Consider the following 21844-nt stretch of genomic DNA (forward strand, 5'->3'; position numbering starts at 1 on the left):
AATTTTCATATATTTAGGGCTACGCAAAATATAGCAAGTCGTCAGAGTGTCAATTTCCGCCCAGAAAGGTTTAGCGGGACCGGCTAATCTAGAGACAGCTGATGAGCAGGAGAGATCGTTTTTAGCTGCTGAAGAGGAAGTTCAGATTTTAGGCTTGCTAGGAGTGAGTGTGAATTGTATAGTTCCGCCGTCCTTTATGTCGAACACGAGGAGAAGTATTTCACCACGAGAATTACACTTCGAAGTGAACGTAATAAACAACCTCCCGCAACTTACACATTCCTTTGTTTTCCATACGATCTTTTTCCTAAATTAAGAAATCGTCAGATTTTATTGAGAGGTTGTCATTTCGAGGCACATTGTCCTTTTTGTTTGTACTTTGTAAGGAGCAGTTAGGTCGTTATCCTTTGTGAAGTCGAGCTCTCCGATTTCTAGCAGTGTTACAACTCAAGCGGTAAACGAACTCCAAATTTGGAAATGCGTCAACTAGGCTAATCGTAGAGCCTTGCGGTCGATTTGGAAAATTATCATTTGTTGAAAGTCATTCACTGTGACTCTAATAGAAATCCCAAAAACGAGCAATATAGAAGGAAGTTGAAAAAACGAGAAAATGAACGGGGCGAGAAGCGTGTAATCAGTCATCCAAAATACTCTTTCCTGCCCCCTTCGGTGTGCTATTACGTTTACATTTTAATCGACGCAACATTTTATCTGTGCATAATCGTTCACCTGTGATTTACATATTTGAAGGCAAATATTTTATTTTATTGTTTCTCGGCGACATTTTGTTTTCTGAATAATGGCGTTACCTCCAATTTATGACATCCGATGCGCGCAGGGTAACGCTGTCAAATGCAATACAGCTGCTTAATAAACAGTTCTCGACCTTGGCAGCCATTCAGCGCGCCGTTGAGGCTTCTGCTTTAGTACCGAAGTCGAATGGATTCTCTCTACCGGCGGTTTCTGCTGTATCTACTGTATCTTCAGGTGTGTCTACTTCTTCTTCTGCCAGGGATGACCATACCAAGCCCACCGATTCAGCACAATCACTGAATTCCGCCGAAAACGTGAACCGCAACATTGGTGCAGTGCCAAAAATGCAGTGATCTACTAACTCGTCGTTATCTATGTGTTTCCGGCGGCTTAGGAATTCGCTAGACAAGACTGACTTCCGAAAAGGCACTCCCTACTGTGCCTAACAGTGTAGCCGCAACATCATCTCAGAAGTCTAGGCACCAGACCTCTCAATCTGAGTTGATTTCGTCTGCAACGCCTTCCTACATCAGGGTTGCTTCCACTGGCTTTACACCCCTGATCCAGCGGTCCCTATGCGACGAGTTGCGGTCCACCGAGCCTCCAATCATGTCTCGCTCCATCGCGCCTAGAACGGGACAATATCCGCAGCCTCCTCAGCAAGTCATGAATCAGAACACGGCCGCTCGACTTTTTGACATCGTTCCTCTCGCCAACGAAACTCCACTTCCCGCCGCTGCCATATATCCTGGCACTTCATCCACCCATACCAGTGGACTCAAGCTAAAGGAGGCATCTCCACCTAAACAGCTCTTTATCTCGAGGCTAGCGCTCGCAATTTCTACGGACGATGTTCTGGAGTATATAAAGAGCAAAGTTGGTTTACTTTCTTCTCTGTCCTGCGTTAAACTGACAAAAGACAACAACACCGACCGGGTGATTGCATCCTTCAAGGTGACTTATCCACACGAAGTTGACGTCCTCGGCAACCCTTCTTTCTGGCCTGAAGGTGTATTCATCAAGCCGTACAAGCGCCCCAATTCGCAGGTAAATTTCAGGGCAAACCGCCTGCCTCGCCGAGCTATATAACTGGATTCATGTTTACTGTCCGTCTGTTTTAGCAGAACGTTACGGTTTTAAGAACCAAGCTGGGGGCCTTAAATTTATCCACGCTGGCTCAGCAACGCTATGCCATCCGTATCTCCGAAACTGGCTGGACAATGCCCTATTAAACTCCGGGCTCCTCGAAGGTTACTCCACTTTCCGTTATGACAGGGACCGGGATGCATCTCGTAAGTCCACCGGCGGTGGGGTCATAATTGCAGTAAAAGATACACTCCCCGCCGAGCTCGTCTTCTCCTCCTCTGGCTTTCCTTTTGATTTTGTTGCTCTTCTTGTCTCCCCGCCCAACTTCCTCCCGTTCATTGTATCTTGTGTATATGTCTCCTGTGCTTGCCCTTCTTATCTATATGAAGAATTGTTTGACAGTTTGTCTGAACTCCTTACTTGCCGATTCCCTTCCCTCCCTTTCTTCCTTTGCGTAGATTTTAACCCCCCCCCCTCCATGCTCCACTGGCCTAAGCATCCTAACCTTCCAATTCCTTCCAACAACCTCTCCCATTCTTCCTTTCCACTTTCTTCCTTTATGAATAATTGCTCTGCCCTAAATTTCAATACCACCAAAAACTCCTTGGGCCGCACTCTCGATCTCTTCCTTTTCAACCTCTCTTTTTTTTCTTGCACATCCCCGTATGTTAAAACTGACGCTCACCACCCCCTACTTGAATTTGAAACGGAGTTCCCTCGTTCAAAACGCAAAACCAAGTGTAAATCTACTAAGTTCAACTTCCGCAAAGCCAATTTTGACAGTCTGAACTCAGCTTTAGCGTCTTTCAACTGAATACATATATTAAGCAACTCATCGTGTGATCAAGCTCTAAACACTTTTACAATATCCTGTCCGATCTCCTCTTCTGTTATGTCCCTTCTTCCCCTCCCTGCCTACGTTCGTATCCAATTTGGTTCACAACGGAAATTCTTATTAACATTCGTCTGAAACATATACTGCGGAAGAAGTTTTGGGCTTCTTAGAATGACGCCGATCTTGTTCAGTTTAAGGCTGTCCGCTCTACTGTGAAGTCAATGGTTAGAAGAGCGCGTAAAAGGTACTTATTGAGCATTGAAGCCGTCCATGCCCGCGGTAACTTAAAACCCTTTTGGTCTCACGCTCGCAATTCTAGTAATCTCACTCAATCTCTCCCTTCTTCTATCAGTTTTACTGACTCCACTGCCAACTCCCTACAACAATCTAGCAACTTTCTCTGCACCTACTTCTCTTCAGTGTTTTCCCCTTCGAGCCCTCCACCTTCTAGACATATGATAACTGCAGACTGCTCCGAATCTCTGGCAATTCTTCGTCTTATGCCTTGTTTGGTTGAGTTCCTCATTGGTAATCTTGACCCTGGCCTCCGATGCATTTTCTAACCTCTTCCTCCTTAACTGTAGAAAACACATTTCCCTCCCCTGAGTATAACCTACAACAAAAGTCTAGAAGAATGTTATTTTTCCCATCTCTGGAAATATGCCCTTATCATCCCTATCCTCAAGAGCGGAGACCCTTCTCTTGCTGTGAACTACCGCCCCATTTTTCTTCTCTCCTCTTGCTCCAAAATCCTGGAAAGATACGTCAACGACTGGTTGACTTCGGCCATTTTATTGTCAAAGAGCAGCATGGAGCTTAAAGTACATTTTCCTTGGACCAATGACACTGGCACCCGCTCCCTCTGCTATGTTGCTGGTTTAACCCGTATGTCGCAGCCACGCTCTCCCAGTTTGTCTTATTACTCCAACATGTTTCAAGCTTCTTATTGAAGTGAAACCTGGTTGTCATGTTATCCCTTGGAATCAGTAATTCGGGATACCGCCTAGAAAGAATATCAGTCTTCTTTCGGTTTAGGCAGCTCCCCGCCTCACTGGTACTCCCGGCCATCCTGAATATTGCCATCCTTGCTTGCATCTGTATGTTCAAATGGGGAGGGGGTAATCCCAGAAGGACCTCCACGGATGCCGTTGTTCGTGTCCTCAGTGATACAAACGCAAGCCAGTCTTTGGAGCCTGTATAAATCCCTGGCTTATGTGCTAAGTTCGATTCTTTCTGCCCAGATTACCGCTCCATAGGTAATCATTGGCCTTACTATTACAGTATATATCCAAAATAGCATCTTTGGGCTGCAACCCCATTTTTTTCCTGCTTTGGACCTACAAATCATCAGAGCCTTCATGGCTTTCCGACAAGTGCTTGCGACATGTGTCTTCCAGAGTAATTCCCATATATTTGACCTCTGTTTCTCATTTCACCTCCATATCATATAATCTTATGGCTCTCAGGTAATCAAGCTTATGGGTCCTAGTGAATGGTACCATGGTGGTTTTGGCTGGATTGATCCACACTCCCACCTTCCTGCACCAGGCACTAGTACCCCTTGGTTCAGTTTGGATATCACAAAGGGTATCTTCATATTTGCCCCTACAGATTAAAACAATGTCGTCCGCATAACCCTGGACTTGTATTCCAGTATTTCTTAGCACGTCCACTACCATACTCCACATCAGCGGTGGTAGTAGTGGTTTAGAAGTTCCCACTGCCTACCTTAGCCTGGTTTCTGACCACACCTCTTTTGCTAGTTTGCAGTTCTCCTTTCTTCGCCTTTTATTCGTTGTTAGGGTACCTGGCAGAATGTTGTCGTCTGCCAGCGTGGGGTAGGACCCCGGAAATGAGTTCTGAGAAGCAGGTGTACCCTCTCCAGGGATATTGCCCTGTCTTTGGCTACAGCCTTGTAAAGCCTGGTTGGTTCTGTGATCTGTTTGATCCCTTTACAGAATTCCCTGAAGCTGTTCCGTTTTGCTTCCCTGATCGCGTTGCTATATGCAGCCAGTGCATTTTTGTACTTTTGCCAGTCCCTAGTTTGTTTTGCACGGTTGAAGAGTTTTCGTACCTCTGTTCTCATTCTGGCCAGGTCCCTGTTCCACCATGGTACATCCCTTGATGACTTGACTGTCTTAGCCGGACAGCTGGCCTAATATGCGTCAATGACGATTGTGTTGAGGTTTTCCACCGCTGTTTCTAGTTCCAGTTCTAGTTCGCTCCTGATGTCACCACCCCTTGAAGGTGGGCAATGTTGTTGCTCAAGTGCGTTACATAGGATTCGCAATCCGTTCTCATGGGATTCCTTATTATTCTTTTTATTTCAGAGTAACCCTCAATGTCGAATCTGATTATTCTGTGATCAGACATAGAGGGCTCATCCGACTCCCTCCAATTCCTGACCATCCCGTTCATTAGAGTATTTCTTAGAGTTATGTCTAGTACTTCCTGTCTAGTGCTGGTCACAAATGCTGGAGTGTTCCCTAAGTTATATATTTCTAGCTTATTGGTAAGAATAAATTCAAGAAGGTACTCACCTCTACGATTGGTGTCGCTGCTTCCCCAGACTTCGTGATGGGCGTTGGCATCGCAGCCGAGGAGAAGTGGTAACGCTCTCTTCTCAAAATACTGCCAGTTTAGCGACTTGTTCCGGTGGAGACCGGATTTCGTCTCCTGGGAAGTATCCCGTTGCCACGACTGCCTCTGGAGTGCCCCTCCCGACTACCAATGAGACTTGGATAGTCACAAGGTGCCCGGTCAGGAACTCTGAAAGACATATGTATTTTAAATTACGTTTGAGAATTATGCAAGCTCTTGGGTTTTCACAAGAGGAGCCCCAAACTATTGTATGCTTCCTCCTTGCAGACCGCGAATCTGCCCCCGGTATACCCAGGGTTCCTGAGCCAGCACTATTCCAATGTTTTCCTTGGAATTTGCCATTGTAATTACCGCAGATGCAGCTTTCGCATGGTGGAGGTTATCTGGGCTACCTTAGTGCTGGCCATTGGCTCCGTTATTGTTTGGAGCCCTTCTCCACTCTCGGAGTATCGCCCTTCTCCCCCGACATGGCGCTTTCCTGCGCGTCGCTATCCGCTCTGAGCCTTAGAAATCCTAGGTCTAGGTCGTACAGCTTCTGCTCTTCACTGGACAGCAGGTCTTCTTCCCTGGTTGATCCAGTCCTTTCCGTCTCTATTGCTTTCGAAACTTTTTCGAAGACCTCTGTATGCTTTTCACCCGGTGTCTTTCCTCGGATTTTCCCTGTGCACATGCCTCCCAAATCGATAGTTGATACGGCAAGTTCCGATGTTTGATTGCCTCCAGGGATCGGTCATCTACCCCGATCGTGAGGAGTTTATCCTTTCCCTCCACCTTGCTTCTGAAGACTCTCCATAGTCGCGTATGGAGATCCTCATTCTGAGCCTTCTTAAGGGCCTCTTCTGGTTTCAGGCCTTCCTTCAGGTAGCACCTACGCCACTGAAACCTGTCTCCTTCCTGACGTCTGATATATTTATCTCTGACGTGCTTTTGCTGGTCCCTGCTTTTGGAGCAGTGGCGTTTGTTGCTTGTTGTCCATGCAGTATACCAATGTTAACCTTGGATTGACTGCTTGACGCTTCAACTTCTCCCTTCTTGGGTGTAATCACCTGGCTCTCAGTAATTCGTAAATATGCCTCCGCCTGATTAACCAATTTGTGTGCGGTACGGGGTCCCGCTTTATCGGCTTTAGTTTTTTTATTTTTATTGCTGGTACTTATTTGATTCCCGAGTATGGGGGTTAGGAGGTCCGCCGTGCCATAGCACCTCGCAGCACGTAAGATGTAACTTACTCACTGAGACGACCAGGTATCAGTGAGGCTCCGTTCGAATACAGTCAGTTACCCCCAACTGCAAATTATCTAATGGACACGGTTTGCATGACACCCTGGATTGGGGGAGGTGTTTTTCGACTCCCCAGTCTAAATCCGTAGCGTTTTGTTAATAGTAGGGTCACCTCGTACAGGGTGTGGCTATCACCACTCACTAACGGTCTTAGTGGACGAGAGGCTTGATCCCTGAAAAGCTACACAACATCCTAGAGGAGGGACAGCTCACCCTCAAATAGAGATAAGTTGGCCTCAGGAAGCTATGTTCCGCGTCAGTCTATCCTGCAGTGTACTGCTTGACCCCCAAGCAATGATTGTACTAGTCCTCTTGGGTTCTTAGCAAGAAAAATTGCGAACTCTTAGCCGTGTTCGAGAGGAGAATTCTTCATGCTCTCTGTACTGCTAAATGGGAGGACTACATGGAAACTGTGATGGCACGTAATTGTGTACGATTCCATGGCATGTGTAAAATTCCATGGCATCAATTCCGCTGTCTAATTTGGTCATTGGACATCATATCATACGAAACCACTTCGGGGCTGATGCCTCGATGAGCAAAGATGTCTACCCGCCAACCTACTCGTTGCAACCCACTTGCATATCTTCAACAATCACACAAGAAAAATATCAAAACAAAGAAAACATTTTGAAAAGAATCGCATTTTTATTAAAGTTCCTACAAAATAAGAATACATGGTACTTCGGATGAGAGTAAAACTAAACAGATCGCAGTGGAATTATAGTGAAATATTTTGTAAGACTAGGAATGCCGCCCGACAATGACAGGAAAATTATATCAGAAAACATAACGAATCGTGCAAAGCTTATATGTACAGAAATCATTGTTGAGTGCGGTAATCCCATTACCGCCTTAGTAGTACGGCAATATACAATCTTGTGAAATCAAGACAAAATCCCTTCTAATAAGATAAAAAAAGATCTCATCCTGAGTTCCGTCCTTCGATGTTATCCTGTTCAATAAAATGATGGACATCCTAACAACTAGAAGTGAACATTAAATATAAAATTAAGAGGATTCATTCCTTTTTGTTTTTTGATTCTATTATTCTTGCATTTGTGTTGATCGCGGTGCAGCGTACTTCAGCCTTAGTTTTTCGTAGATTTTCTGGTCCTGCGGGGATGCATTGAGAATGGGGATTAGTACATGTTCTTGCGAGTGGTGCGACTGATCACTTACCTCCGCGCTAACAGACGGTTTCGTTAGGCTCAGAGCTTGTACAAAATGTTTATTATGAATTGTGATTTGATCACCATCTTCCGTGTTCCCTGAAATGGATTCCTTTAGCCTTAACAGAGCTGCTTGCCTTATTAGTCCTGATAGATCGGCTCCCGTGAAACCTTCTGTCATGTCTGCTATTTCGTTGAGATCGACGTCTTCGTCTAATGCTGGCTCTGAGCCGTTCTGTTGAGTAAATGAGCAAAAGTAGATTTGTTAGCAACATGTGAATTGGCTGTCAAACTATATGTGGACGTCGTGGCTCTCCTACCTTTGTGAGCGCTTGCATGATTTCTATTCTGTCCTGTCTCTTGGGCAATCCAACATACAAAACTGTGTCTAATCGACCCGGTCGCAGCACGGCAGGGTCAATAATGTCTGGCCGATTACTGGCGGCCATTAAGAAAACGCCTTTTCTGTCTTCTACTCCGTCCATTTCTGTGAGCAGCTGGTTCACCACCCTTGTTGCTGAACCACCCTAAATTGAGAAGTAGCATAAATCGAAAAGGAGCTAAAAATGTCTACTGCATTCTTACATCAGTTGCATCAGATCGTCTCGGACAAAGTGAGTCAAATTCATCGAAAAATATGACACATGGTTGAGAATTCCGCGCTCTTTGGAAACATTGTCGAACAGCGCGTTCACTTTCGCCAACGTACTGCACAGAAAAAAATTGAAGATTCAAGAATTAAACCGAAAATCAGATTAGAATTCCAAGTCCTCACCATGTTCATAAGTTCAGGTCCTTTCACTGATATAAAATTGATGCCAGCCTCATTTGCAATAGCTTTGGCAAGCAAGGTTTTACCGCAACCGGGGGGTCCGCACAACAACACCCCGGACGGAGCCGTCAACCCGAGTGCCTTCAACTTCTCCGGGAATTTAACGGGAGCCAATACGGCCAATTGTAATTCTTCTCGAATGTTACGCAGTGAGCCGATATCGTCCCAAGTAACATCGGGAACTGTGATGAATCCTTCACGTTTGGCTGACGGTACGGTGGTTTTGATAGCATTTTTGAAGTCTTCCAGGGTTATGAAGATATTATCCAACTGATTGCCCATAATCACATCTGTATCCTCCTGTAGCCAGCCTAATAGCTCAAATAGTGTGATGTCTTTACTTCTTGGTTTCTCTGCTGTTTGTTCGGGTTCGTCAGGAAGTTCATCTAAGTCAATAGCATCCACCACCTCTTCAGCCGGTGCAGTCTTTTCATCCTTGTCAATCTGTTTGTCGTTTGTGGCAACAACTCCGTCGGCTTGTTCTGTCTCCATTTTTTCTGTACCTTCGTCTTTCTTTTCTTCTTCACTTGTTTGGGGAGTCACTCCTGCAGCGGTCGGAGTCACCTCACTTGTTGTCTTTTCACCGTCTCCATTTGCCTTAGCTTCCGCAGTACTCTCTACTTTGGCATCACCTGTTTCTTGTACCTCTTTCGGTGCACTGGTACCATCGGATGATGGTTTTTCGGTTTGCGGTTCTTCACCGTCTACAACCACGTCGTTGTCTGTGATAATCGTAACTTCTAAATTTTCAGGATCTTCACCCGAAGCTTCAACTTGTGCCGATTCTTTCTCGACACTTCCCTGAGTTTGCTTATTGCCATTTTCTTTAGCGGATTCTGTATCTTCGAGTAAATCCACGATTGGGATATTCTTCGCAGCCTCCTCTTGCTTTTTTCGATGTACCTCCAAGAAAGCCCTGACAAATGCGGGTATTGTAGCAGACAAATCAATGAAATGACATAAAACTCACCTTTTAATGGCCAACGATGCCGCTCTAGCTGTAAGCGCTACTAAATCAGCACCAACGTATCCTGGTGTCAATTCAGCAAGCTTCCTAAAGTCCATTGGAGATTCCAGACATAAACCATCACAAATCGTAATAAGAATTTCTTCGCGCTCATCTCGGTCTGGGATCCCCAGTGAAATTTCATGATCAAAACGACCAACACGACGCAGAGCAGGATCCAATACCTCCGGACGGTTAGTCGCGCCAACAACAAGAACTTGTTTGCCACCCTGCATCTTTGAAAGAGCGTCTAAGCTGCTGATCAACTGTGCCACTATTCGCCGTTCCATATCCTTCTGTGCATTGATACGATTGGATGAAATTGCGTCGATTTCGTCGATGAAAAGGACACAGGGAGCACTTGCTGCAGCTTGTTCAAAAACATCGCGAATACGTTCTTCGGATTCGCCAGATACCCCGCCGATCAGCTCAGTTGCAGGCACGTCGATTATCGGGATTTCCAATTGCTAGAAATAAACAATTTTCGAAGACTCTTAACCACGGAAACAAGCACAAGGGTTCGAATTGCGGAGATAATACGACAACAAAAGGAAATATTGTGTATTTCGATGACGCTTCTTTCATATTAAATAAACCTAAGTACTCACCCCAGCTATCGCATTTGCCAGTCGTGTTTTTCCACAGCCAGGTGGTCCGTGAAGCAATATTCCCCGTGGCGGATTGACTCCAATGTGATTGTAAATGTCGGGATGCTTCATGTGGAACATCAGCTCGCACAGCTCCTTCAGCACACGATCCATACCACCCATGTCCTGGAAAACACAACTCGAAGCCTTTGCCCGGACTTCCTTCTTGTACTTCTTGGCTCGAGGCGGCCCCGATCCCAATGGCTGCATCTTCGAAGAGGCAGTATCTCCGCCATTGCCACTGCTCGGTGGAGTTCTCCCACCTGAAACTTGTACGTTATTGTTCTCAAGTTTGCGTTTTTTGTTGGCGTGAATCGTAGTCCCTTCAGGTCCAAACGATGCAATCACACCTTTTGGCGGCTCCGATTCGGGCACTTTTGATCCGTTTCGCGAAACTTTCGTGATTGTTAGCTTGCCTTGAGTACCAGGACCCTCCGCAGGACGTTCTATGGTTATTATGCCTGAATTGCTTTTCTTTTCGGCTTCGTTGCCGCTCTCATCGCTGCTAATGTCGATCAGTTCATTGTCGTTTTTCTGTGCGTTTTTGCTGTACATGTCGGTTAGGGTGTTGTTCAAGTGATTTGTGACACTGTTGTCGCCCTGGAAAATATAGACAAGGTAAGAATATCAACTGACAGAAAAGATGTAAATTATATTTTAGCGAAATGGAGTTTCCTCACTAATTCTATCATACTTTAGGTAGTTACTGATGCGGAGTCGCACAGAACTCGTTTGCAAGCTTTTGGAAATCGATCATTTTAAGGTTCAAGCCCGGATTATTTCCGGCTGACCGACAGCCTATCGCACCAATTTTCAATTCGAATGAAATTTATGAATGACCACAAAATGGACAGAAAGTCCACCGGCGAGAAAGGTAATTCCCAGTATGAAGGTAAAGTTGGGGGTGACGCGATATCAAAGCCTAACGTGCTATCCAACAAGGATTTAGAGACCTTCAGTGACACAAATTCTAAAATGGAATCCGAATGCTCGAAGAGCTATTAAAGGAAAATGCAGCACCGAAAGGACCAACAAGATGCTGTTGAAGAAAAGTCATACCGTGAGCAATACAGACAATTCAAAAATGCGATGAAATCCGTTGAAGCAACCGTAACGAATCCAACGCACAAGTACTAGCAATATCTTCATCAATTACAACTCTCAGCCAAAGAGCAACAGATGCCCAGTTGTTTGCACCGCGAAGACGCTAATGCGGCACAAGGATTACCGATGTTGGTGTGCCTAAGGACCTCAGTGAATCAGCCCCAATAAATCCAAAGAGATTAATAAACCAGGCAAAAACTGCACCAGAGGTTGGAACAGGTATCCGTTCGAAGAGTTGTCACTCTGGAATCATAACTATCGATGTCGCCCCTATCTGTTCCCTCTGGATATTCCCCCGTTCAGTAGAGATTTTTACCATTCCGGAGCATCTTGCATTCAATCTATGGATGGATCTTCCTTATGAAATTTAATAGATTTATTCCATTCAAATTCTATTACCAAAGATTGTTGTACAGGAACAATTGAATTTTAGACCGTGATTCGTCACTTGGATCATCCGTGCGTGGTTATGCCCACCCGCAAACCAACGAATTTTTCCATACATTTTGGCATGATTCAATTGTAGGCGCAACGTTTTCAATCGGCTGCCGAGCGTGAGTCACGAAATGAGATGTTATGAAAGCCAAGGCTCTTCAGAATTGTTCAAGACACACGGGGCTTTGTCACGACGTTTTATTCTGAGATGTGTGATAAAGGGGACTAATGCGTCTTTGAGAAAGAGAATTTTCTTTTGAATAGGGTAGGTGAATGCGTTTACGCACAAAGTGGGACTTCCGCGACAGTATGCTGTCGGACTACCAACTAACCACCTCCCTGTCGTCAGAGAACTAGACTGGAACCGTTTGACACATTACTTCGGGCTAGCCTTCCCACTCTCCCAGCTTTGGGAGCCTTCAAGTCAGGGAATTCCTTTCACCAACGGGAGGGGAGGGTAGTTGTTAGTTCAGTAAACGCCTTGCCATCAGATCCCTCCCCCAAGTGGAGCTCAATCTTTTTCGCAATAAGATCCCGAACATAATGCGCAATACGACTAAATGTACCAGCGCTTCTCAGCATCTCTCTGACAATGTTGTCTGGAGTTCTCCTCAATGTTTGCATAAAGCTGCTGACGAAAGCCATCCCACCTCTCGTGAGAGAAAAGTCTGTTCAGCGTCGTCCGCCACTGCATTGCAAAACACACAATCAGGAGATTGCGCCTTCCCAATCTTGTGCAGGGAAGACTGAGAGCCTCCATACCCACTGAGAAGTTGAGTAAGGAAGTGATCAATCTCACCGTGCGTTCGTTTCAGTCACGGATATAAATTGTCGATGAGGCTCGCAGTCCATCTGCCCCTTGGCTCATTTTGCCAAGAGAGTTGCCACTCGGTAAGGGTGTGTTGACGTTCTTCACCGGCAACTACCCCTCTTAAGTTTTCAGCCTTACGGCTGTAGATAGTTTACCGCTCCTTAGGAAGGAGGACGACTCCCGCGATCAACATCACGGCTGGTTCTGAGACAGTGCGATAAGCAGACGTCAATCGCAAATCTCCCCGTCTATGCACTTAAACAAGGCGCTTGCGATGCACCTCCTTGTCAAGGGCATCAGCACATACTTTCGCGCCATAGAGCAAGATGAACTGCATCGCTAACAGAAGACGTCTTTTAGTAGATATAGGGCCCCTAATATTCATCATCAGTTGACTCTAGGTCCAGATTTCAGCTGTAGCCATGTCCGCTGTTTGTTTGATTTGCTCGAAGAAGCTCGCCTCCGAGTGGAGCATTGAATTAAGGTATTTAACCGCTGATTTTGACTCTCTGGTCAACTTGCCGATCGATGTGGGACACGGGATCGGGATTCTCTTTCTGATCAACAGCGCAAGGCTGAAACCATGAGCAGTCATCCATCCGCTTACCCGTTGCATCAATATGCCAAGTCTGCTTGCGCCTGTTTAACAGTGCGTCCGACAATAGGTGCCGCAACGTCGTCTACATAACCGACCAGGCACAGCTTTTGTGGCATGTCGAGACTTAGCAGACTATCATAGGAAACGTTCCACAGGTCCGGCCGTAGGATGGATCCCTGTCCTACTGACGTGATCTCCATCTTCCTCTGGCCCTCTAGCGTCTCATAAAGTAGGGAGCGATCTTTCAGATAATTCCTCAATATCCGCAAGACATAGCTTGGCACGTGAGATACCATCAGGACCTGGTACCTTCTTGTTTTTCATGGTGAAAACCGCTTCTTACCGAATGGATTAAGCCCTAAACTCGTTGAGACCACAGAATATATTGATCAATTCTTAGAGAATCGGCATATAATTATGTCCCCTGGTTAGGAGGAAATGCGCTGGCTTTCGGGAGCCCTACTGGTAAAACATCCAACCTACAAGGCCGAAACTTCTGGCTTTCGGAAGAAACCGAGGAAAGTAAAAGCGATTTCCATGCTACATTTATATAAATGAACTATTGATTTTGAGATGACCGAGGTTATTTGACAGCAACCAGAACTGCTCCGGCATTACGAATTGTGAATTTTCGGTGTCTCCCACAAATACCGGTTTCCCCCATGCGAAGTATTTCTTATCATACTGAGAATTCTACGTTAGGGGATCATTTTGGTGCCATCGTGCCCATAGGAGCAAACATGGATACAAGTTTTGGTTCGTTGCTTGATGAATCAGGGAAGCCAAGCAATTATATAACTCAAAACATCGTTCAAAGATTTCGTCGATGATTCTCCTGAATTTTAGTTTGTAAGGCGCTTATGAGTGGTTAAAGAAAGATTCCATCCGGGGAAGAGAAACGGTGGCTTAGAGATGCATGCAGGTACTTTTTCCGGTTCACCTCATCTGGACTGACGTCAGCGATAAGAGGGAAAGTATTGAGGGAAGCTGGCTCAAGTGATTAGAACGCTGCGCTGTCATAGCCGAAGGTCGCGTTTCAAATCTCACTGGTGGCAGAGGGATTGTTTATCATGACTGGATGTCGGATACAAGTCGACTCAGCTGTGAATGAATACCTGAGTCAAATCAGGGTAATAATCTCGGGCGAGCACAATCCTGACCACATTGCCTCCTACAGTGTACTGTAGTATACCGTTACGGTCTTGAATGAAGTGCTCTAACACACTTCAAGGCCCAGATCCTATATTATTAATATTATCACTGAGGGAAGCTAATTCTTCACTTTAAAGGAACCAGAGGAAGTGATCTTGTCCATGAAGGAGAAAAAACTCCGGGACCAATTGCTATTCTCACCGATGTGTTGAAACTTTAGCGTGTCCCATGCATGCTTGACAGCGAGTGTTCCCGCTGGAAGGTTGCGAGGCTCTTGCTGATAAGGCAAAGTTGGCCCGAGATGCCGCACGAATGTTGGAAACAGCGGCGAGGATGATTCATTTGAAGGACATTTCATCTAGGAAATGCAAGACACAACGACACAAGGCGCGCCGCTAGAAACCCGATTGCTTAAGTCAAAGCAAATAGGAAGGTGAAGAGACGAAAGAGGCCTAGACAACCAGCTCTACTCATTGAAGCGACAGAATGCAATATTTTTGCGAATGTCCTCAGCGAGATCCGGGCTTCGGGACGGCACATATCTTAGGATTCTTGTCCAACGGCCAAGGGATGGTTTTGTGTGTCTTTAGGGATGACGTTTTTCAGCATCTATCACCGAATGACACGATGCCGGACTTTCGACGCAGGTTTGATGCTCTGAAGGACCCTGTCTTGGCCAGGATGGGTCTGATCCTGTAGTAGTTTTAAATACCACATTCATGCAAACGTTGCAGCGTCCAGACTACGAAGGAAGCCTCCCCGACGTAATCTTTACGTCACAATCACTGGTGTCATTGGTGGATGGGTGGCGAGTTCTGGAAAACTCCTCGCCGTTAATACATCGCATTCGAAATCATTGACGTTATCTCCCGGTGTCCATCCGGTGATGCCCGTGTGCATGGAATCTCGCGAAGGTGATTATTGGAAGATTCTTCGAGGTTCTTGGAGCAGATAGAGCTTCGATGGAGGATACCTTACTTTGGAAATTGGTGACGCTACAGCTGACCCAGTTTCAAATTCAGTTATGAACCAGATGACCGCACTCTACGGCGCTTCCATGCTCAAGAAGACACCGTAACAGAACTTCTATGTTTTGACGGACAGCGGTAATTGCCGAAGATGTGTCGTAAATTCACGATTTGACGCAATATTTAAACCGCCGAGAGGAGGCAATCATTATAACGACAAAATCAGACTATGCAGCGCAAAAGAAATGTTCGCTTCTGGCAGCAAATAGCCAGCGAGGTGAAAGGGAATCCGTATGGGCTCCCTTATAAACTGGTTACCCTAAAAATCGAGGCGAGGAGTCGATCGTTCAATGCATTTAACCTTTGCCTGAAAGAAAACATATTTCCTTCCTGCTAGAAAGTGGCGAGGCCTGCGTTGATCAGCGAAGGAGAGGACCCTGAGCTGCATCCTGTATACCAACCACTTTGTATGCTTGACGAGGCCAGGAAAGTGCTTGAAGATCTGAAGCAATACGTGTTGCCGGGGACTTACCTCCAAGACAGTTCGATTTTAGAGAAGGGCAGGCGTGGATGCAGTGCAGATGAAGGGATTACTTGAGTGACCGCTCCTGCTCAATGAGGAGGTCAAAGGATGGAAATCACGTCGGGGGTGGCACAGGGATCCATCCTAGGGCCGGACCTCTGCAACATTTCTTAAGATAGTCTGCCAAAACTTGAACTGCCAGAAGAGCCGCGCCTAGTGCAGATGATATTGTGCCGGATGGCTCATGGTTTCAACTTTGCGCTGGGGAAAGCCGAAGTAGTCATCACCAAAAAGAAAATATTAAACCACCGCAAAAGACGGCGTAGATACTCTATTGGGGAATTCATCGGTGGAGTTTGGTCTGCGCATCAGGCGTCCGCTTCGGGGTGCGTCGGTGAGATCTCTTTTTCTGTCGAACGGGTACAGCCGCATCTTCGACAACACTCGCGTCGTAAACTTAGTTGTTGTAATGTCGATAGAGGACAAAGATGCGGCAGGCCCATCGGACCCTCACGTGACCGCCCACGCTGTGCGCGTTCCTCCATTTTGGCGACAGAATGCGAAACTGTGGTTCGTACATCTAGAGGCGCAATTCCAGATGTCCGAAAAAACAGCGGAAGCGACTAAATTTAACTACGCCATTGTGGGCCTGGATGCGGAGTCCATCCTCCTGGTGGCCGACATAGTAAGATCGGCCCAGTATTGAAAACAGAGTTGATCAAGCGCTTGTCGGTAAGTGAGTCAGCTAAGCTGGATCACTTGCTGGCAGGTTTAGCGTTGGGTGATCGAACACCCAGCCAATGAGGCAATTGGGTGGGAGCAATATCGACGATGATCTGTTGAAGTCGCCCTGGCTCTAACGACTTCCGGAGAGCACCCAGGCGATCCTCGCGTGCGTCTCCGGTTCTTTGGAGGCGCTGGCAGCTCCGGCCGATAAGGTGCATGAGGTGCACGCGTGTCCAACTTCAGCAGCGCTCCCAAGGAGCTGGACCCGTGCTGGTCAGGACGGATACTGTCCGGAAGATGCTGCAGCCGCCATACGAAGGCCCGTACCGTGTTCTCGAGCGGGGAGAGCATTTCTTCCAGTTCGAGATCGGGGGACATAAAAGGGCTCTCTCCTTACCCAGGCTGAATCCCGTTTGCGCCCCAAATCAATGTAGCGGTCGCTTCGCCGAATGATGGGGAACGCAGTTCTGAGTTCAGTCGGTGACACCGCTAGGCGAAGTGATGTGGCGCAGCGGGGTTAACAACATTCGTGCAAGAGAGGTGGTTGTTTGCAAAACCAGTAAATGTATGGCAACTTTTTTGGCAAAATGAGTCAAGAGGGTATGCATTACGCAGCTCATCAGCAAATGCTGATTCGTGGCCTATGATTAGATTGATCATTTCCTTATCCAACTTCTAAGCGGGCACGAAGTTTTTCAGTCTCGCATGAACAGGGAAAAATCCCGTATATTCTGCAATGGGGTTGTAAACAACAACGATCCCACTTTTTCTTCCGGAAAGGTAGACTAGAATCCGTCAGGCAACACTGATAGCACTGCCAGAAAGAGCGCTGGCATGAAATATTGCACTTTAGTCTCGGGCTCTCCTTCTCGCGAAAAAGATGAAAACGGGCGAAATGAGCGGAAGGCTGACATCCTTGGACTAACTATTCACATATACCCCTCTCTCTTTCCGTTGGTGAAAGGAATTCCTTGATTTGAAGGCACTCACAAGGGTCAAGGCCAGCCCGAAATAATGAAATAAACGTTTCTAGGCTAGGCCCCTAACGATGGGGAAGAGCTTACTTTGCAGTACCACGGCGTACCGTTGCGGGAGTCCAGGGATCTGATCATAAACGCATTTAGCTACCCTACCTGGTTTCCATCCCTTTCTCTGGACAAAATCTACTTCCACTCCAGATGAGTCTTGTCCTAAATACTTTGCCAATATCGCCCTCCTTAAAACTAAAACCCCCACAGCACTTGCACTTACCTCCATCATTTCCACGTCGGATCCGTCTCCCTCGTTTTCGTTCTCGTCGCTGGACGGGTTACTATCCAATCCGTAACTGTGCAAAACGGTCCTGTACGCTGGAATGAGCAACGGAAAATCAGAACCGACAACAAACCGGGCGCGAATGGAACTCACCTTGTTCGACGAGCATTCGGAACGGGCCGACCTTCCGCCGGCTGTACTCGCGGTACCGTTCCTGCAGCTGCCGCGCCATCACGGCCACATCAACGTATGTCTGATGCACATTCTCCTCCAAATACTGAAAACGAAAACAAAACATTATGAATGGGTCATGGGAGGTTTTTACGCTGATGCCGGCCAGTCGACAGCGCACATAACCTCCATGTGCCCGCCTGCGACTACAAAGCCTCCGCCAATCGATTTTCTCGCGACACTCACCTTCTTGACCCGTGGGATTATGAACGGATCGTACAATATTTGCTTGGATTTCTTGAATTTTGTGTTCATTTTTGACCCCGACGAAGTAGAAAACGATTGAGGCACGTTCGAAACTGATGTTGACAGCTTTCACGCGATCTTTTTGCGACTCAGCCAGACGCACTTGGGACGAAGTTGATGATCGTCCAATGGAATTTTCCAATCGCACCGTTAACCGCGGCCAGTTATAAGGCTCAGAAACTCAGACAAAACAAATGAAAGAACACTTTACACGGAAAACTGTGAGCAAAGTAAATTCCGCAGAACCGCCATTTGTGTTCGCACGACGAACGCTTTGAAATTTCTGACGTATTGCCGCTTCGCGTCGAAATCAGGTAGCTGTCAAATTCAACGCGGAATTGCGACCGGGTGTTGCCAGATTGTGGAGGATAAAATGGCGAAATTCGAAGTCGATTCTTAAATAATCACAGTTTGTGGTAGAAAATATTCCTAGAAAAACATTTTCATCTGCATAATAGCAATGGATTATTTCAGAAAATCCGTCATACAATTTTTGATTATTTAAAGATGCAATGAAAAGATATTTCCATGAAAAAACAGATAAATTTACATTTGTTCAAAAATGTCACATCTTACCCTTTCTGACATTCTCCAGAAGTCAAACAACTTCTTAAATGCTTCGACAGTTCACTCTCTTGACGTTTCACTGGCACCTGTCAATTGTGCGTCTATTTACCTTCAACCGCTCTGGATTTTGTGTATTCTTCCGCGAAAATGGGTGGATGCCGTTGCACTTTCCGCGATTGCACCAACAGCACAGCAAACTCACCGGGCACGCACTTCTTCCACTTCCCCTTCAGGGACTGGGAGCGCTGCGAAAAGTGGGCAAAATACTCGGGCAACATGCACTTCCTCACCCTCGAAGTGAGCAAACTTCGAAACAAAGTTGTCTGTGAAAAGCATTTCCACGACGAATACTTCATGAACTACAAAAAGGAGCGACTCATCCAAAATGCGGTGCCCACGTTCATCCGCCTGGGAAACAATCACGTTTTGGACTTTTCTGAGAGTGACAATCCGCAGCCCAAGTACCTGGAGCCGAGCAACCTTCAGCATCTCATACCTCCGCAGACGGAGAAAAGCTACATTGAGCAAGTATCCAAGCTCAACACTGTACAGGACAGCCCACCCCCGGCGAAAAAACCCAATCTCCAGCAGCCACGGATCCTGAACGTCGCCGCCCCGCAGAACTTGATTTCCATGAAAACACCCGCCAACCTCACCATGATCCCGACCCAGCCGGAATTCTCAATTGAATCCGTCTCCGAGGCTGATGTCACCGAGATTGACTTCGGGCCCGCTATGAGCCTCGCAGAAGAAAGTGTCGAGGACTCGGAGCTGGAGACAGAAAAGATTTCCCTAAAACCAGATCACGAGAAAGAATTGGAATTCCTTCAGGAGATTGACTCTCTGAAAGTGGAACTGGATGAGAAGACGAAAGAAATGCATCAAATGGAAAAAGCGATGATCAAAATGCGGGAGCAAATCGCGGCATACGAGGCCAAGGCCACGAAGCAAGTAACCCAGGTGGAGACGATCACGACATCGAAGAAGCTGGAGAGCTCAGGCGGCGTCTCCACTCCACTAAACAAGTCGCAGCTTTTCAATGGGATCAAGAAATATCTGAGCCCGTCGATGGCCACTATGGTGCGGATGGAGATGTTCGGGGGACCGGAGCGCGAGTGGAAGCAGGACGAGAAGAACATTGCGGTGGAACTGCTCAGCCTGGGCGAGCATGTTTTCGAGTATGTTCGGGACGAGTGGCGGTGCAGGCTCCCTCCGAAGCGGGACGTGGAAGAGTGGTTGGGCAACAGAGGACAATTTCAGGAGGACGAGGACCTTTAGCACTTTTGCGCTATATTTGGTGTCTTTGTTTGGACTTAGTTAAGTGGAAAGTAGGATTAGAAATGGAACTCAGAATAAGAAATAAATTGAAGTTTTTACTGAAGTTTCGTTTGGTTTCGCTTTGCTCCTAGGAAGGCAACAAGTTTGACAGCTTCTTTTGCCCTTGACCTAGCTTCATCGAGTATAGTCCCGAGCAGCCAAGTCCGATCAGATTAAGGTTGCGTAGTTGAGCGAGCCCTCGCACGATGTACGTCAAAACGAACGTGGCGCTTCCGCCCCTTTCCTATGTAGTTTGCTTCCTGGAAGAAAGACATCAGCCTGGCCAAGGAGATCCTCTTGGGCTTGTCACCGACGTCCAGACTGAAGAAGTGCTCCCCGCGCTCGAATACCAGAGTCCTTACCAGAACGTGGATACAAACTTCAAGCTCCCCGAGGGTGTTGACCGCCAGTTGTGCGTGACGAGATGGCGGTGGTGACTTTAATTTAGGCACGGCTAAGGTCATCCCTTTTGTCGAAGACCAAATCGCCAGGGAATCGAAGGTTCTCCCCGTACAGCAGCGCTGGCAGCAAACTTTTCGCGGACGGCTGTACCGAGCCAACGCAAAATCAATCCAGGACGTCGTCGTCACGCGCTATAATGATGTGCCGCCACATCACTCCACCCTCCAATGGTGTTACCGAGCGAACTTGACGCGGACGCTTTTTGAAGCGTTCAACGATTCGGTGAAGGCCTGTAGCCTCCACAACGAGACCCACTTAGGCTCACCTCAAATGTCGAGATTGAAAGAGTGCTACCGTCGTTCCAGGACTTGGAAAAGTGCCTCATATGCTGGATGCAGCGACCTCCGAGAAGGGTTCATCCTAATGAGGACTTGCGAGCATGTCTCGAGGTCCCTGGGGGTGTCGACCTCCGGCGTCGTATGTGGGGAAGGTGGAGTCGACCGCAGTTTTGAAACCGCGTCTCTGAGCAGACGAAGCATGTCGCTTAATGCTTTGATATCCAGGACAGGGTCGGCAGGAAACCGCAGACTCTCTTCGTACACCATCTGCGCGGCTGGCATTGAACTCTTCCCGCTAGGCCGAGAAGGACCATGACGGATCGCATAAGCCATTAAGGCGGCCTTCAGCGTCCGATGCCAACGTTTCAACATCCCATTGGAATGTGGGTGGTATGCCGTCGTCCTGTGGCCTTTCCAAGGAAAGGGTAGACCCAAACTGCACTCCCTGGTACACCAAAGCGCGGGATCCACTCTCGACAGAGGGTCTTGGCACATGATTGAGCCGAAAACCGCGTAACCCTGCCGTTGATTTTGAGGTTATAATTGTGTCCGTTCGAGTTTCACAAAGGTCCAATGATGTTGATGGTGATGTGTGTCTGAGGAATAGGCCTACTTTTTTTCTTACGTGTTTTTCAACTTTGCACTTCTGGCCCGCGATGATCTGTCTGGCCCAAGAGTTTACATCGTTGTTCATGGACGGCCAAAAGTATTTATCGGTGACTAACCGGTTCGTCGTCCTGATGCCTGGGTGCGCAAGGTCGTGTATGAATATTTGGAATTTGCCTTCAGGCTCTGAAGCTCTGCGTCATCTTCCTGTGCCTCAGCGATTGCTGTATAATCGACCGCGCCGGGAACTTTGACCCCCGAGATTCGTGACAAAGCGTCTGAAACAATATTGTCCTTTCCAGACATGTGTTGGGTATCAGAAGTGAACTGGGTGATAAAACCCAAGTGCCAAA

General features: G+C 47.0%; 2 protein-coding genes across 3 annotated transcripts; one reads left to right on the top strand and one right to left on the bottom strand.

Moving 5' to 3' along the window:
* Positions 1 to 7184: 7184 nt before the first annotated feature.
* On the bottom strand, positions 7185 to 18561 carry LOC119648643 (nuclear valosin-containing protein-like). Of its 2 annotated transcripts, XM_038050414.1 has the most exons (11): positions 18202 to 18561; positions 17938 to 18061; positions 17782 to 17879; positions 10564 to 10813; positions 10175 to 10476; positions 9531 to 10033; positions 8504 to 9476; positions 8314 to 8436; positions 8049 to 8255; positions 7739 to 7963; positions 7185 to 7672 (listed from the first exon to the last, which is right to left on the bottom strand). In XM_038050414.1, the coding sequence occupies exons 1-11, from the start codon at positions 18268 to 18270 to the stop codon at positions 7604 to 7606; spliced, it is 2943 nt and encodes a 980-aa protein (XP_037906342.1). In that variant the 5' UTR covers positions 18271 to 18561; the 3' UTR covers positions 7185 to 7603. The 2 variants fall into 2 exon arrangements, with proteins under 2 accessions (XP_037906342.1, XP_037906341.1); XM_038050413.1 differs by having other exon boundaries at positions 10175 to 10813.
* Positions 18562 to 18892: 331 nt separating this feature from the next.
* LOC119649841 lies at positions 18893 to 20209 on the top strand. Its single transcript, XM_038052185.1, has one exon. The coding sequence runs from the start codon at positions 18976 to 18978 to the stop codon at positions 20104 to 20106; it is 1131 nt and encodes a 376-aa protein (XP_037908113.1). The 5' UTR covers positions 18893 to 18975; the 3' UTR covers positions 20107 to 20209.
* The last annotated feature ends 1635 nt before the right edge of the window (positions 20210 to 21844 follow it).

Source organism: Hermetia illucens, chromosome 2 (assembly GCF_905115235.1).
Source record: "Hermetia illucens chromosome 2, iHerIll2.2.curated.20191125, whole genome shotgun sequence".
In the NCBI taxonomy this organism is placed as follows: domain Eukaryota; kingdom Metazoa; phylum Arthropoda; class Insecta; order Diptera; family Stratiomyidae; genus Hermetia; species Hermetia illucens.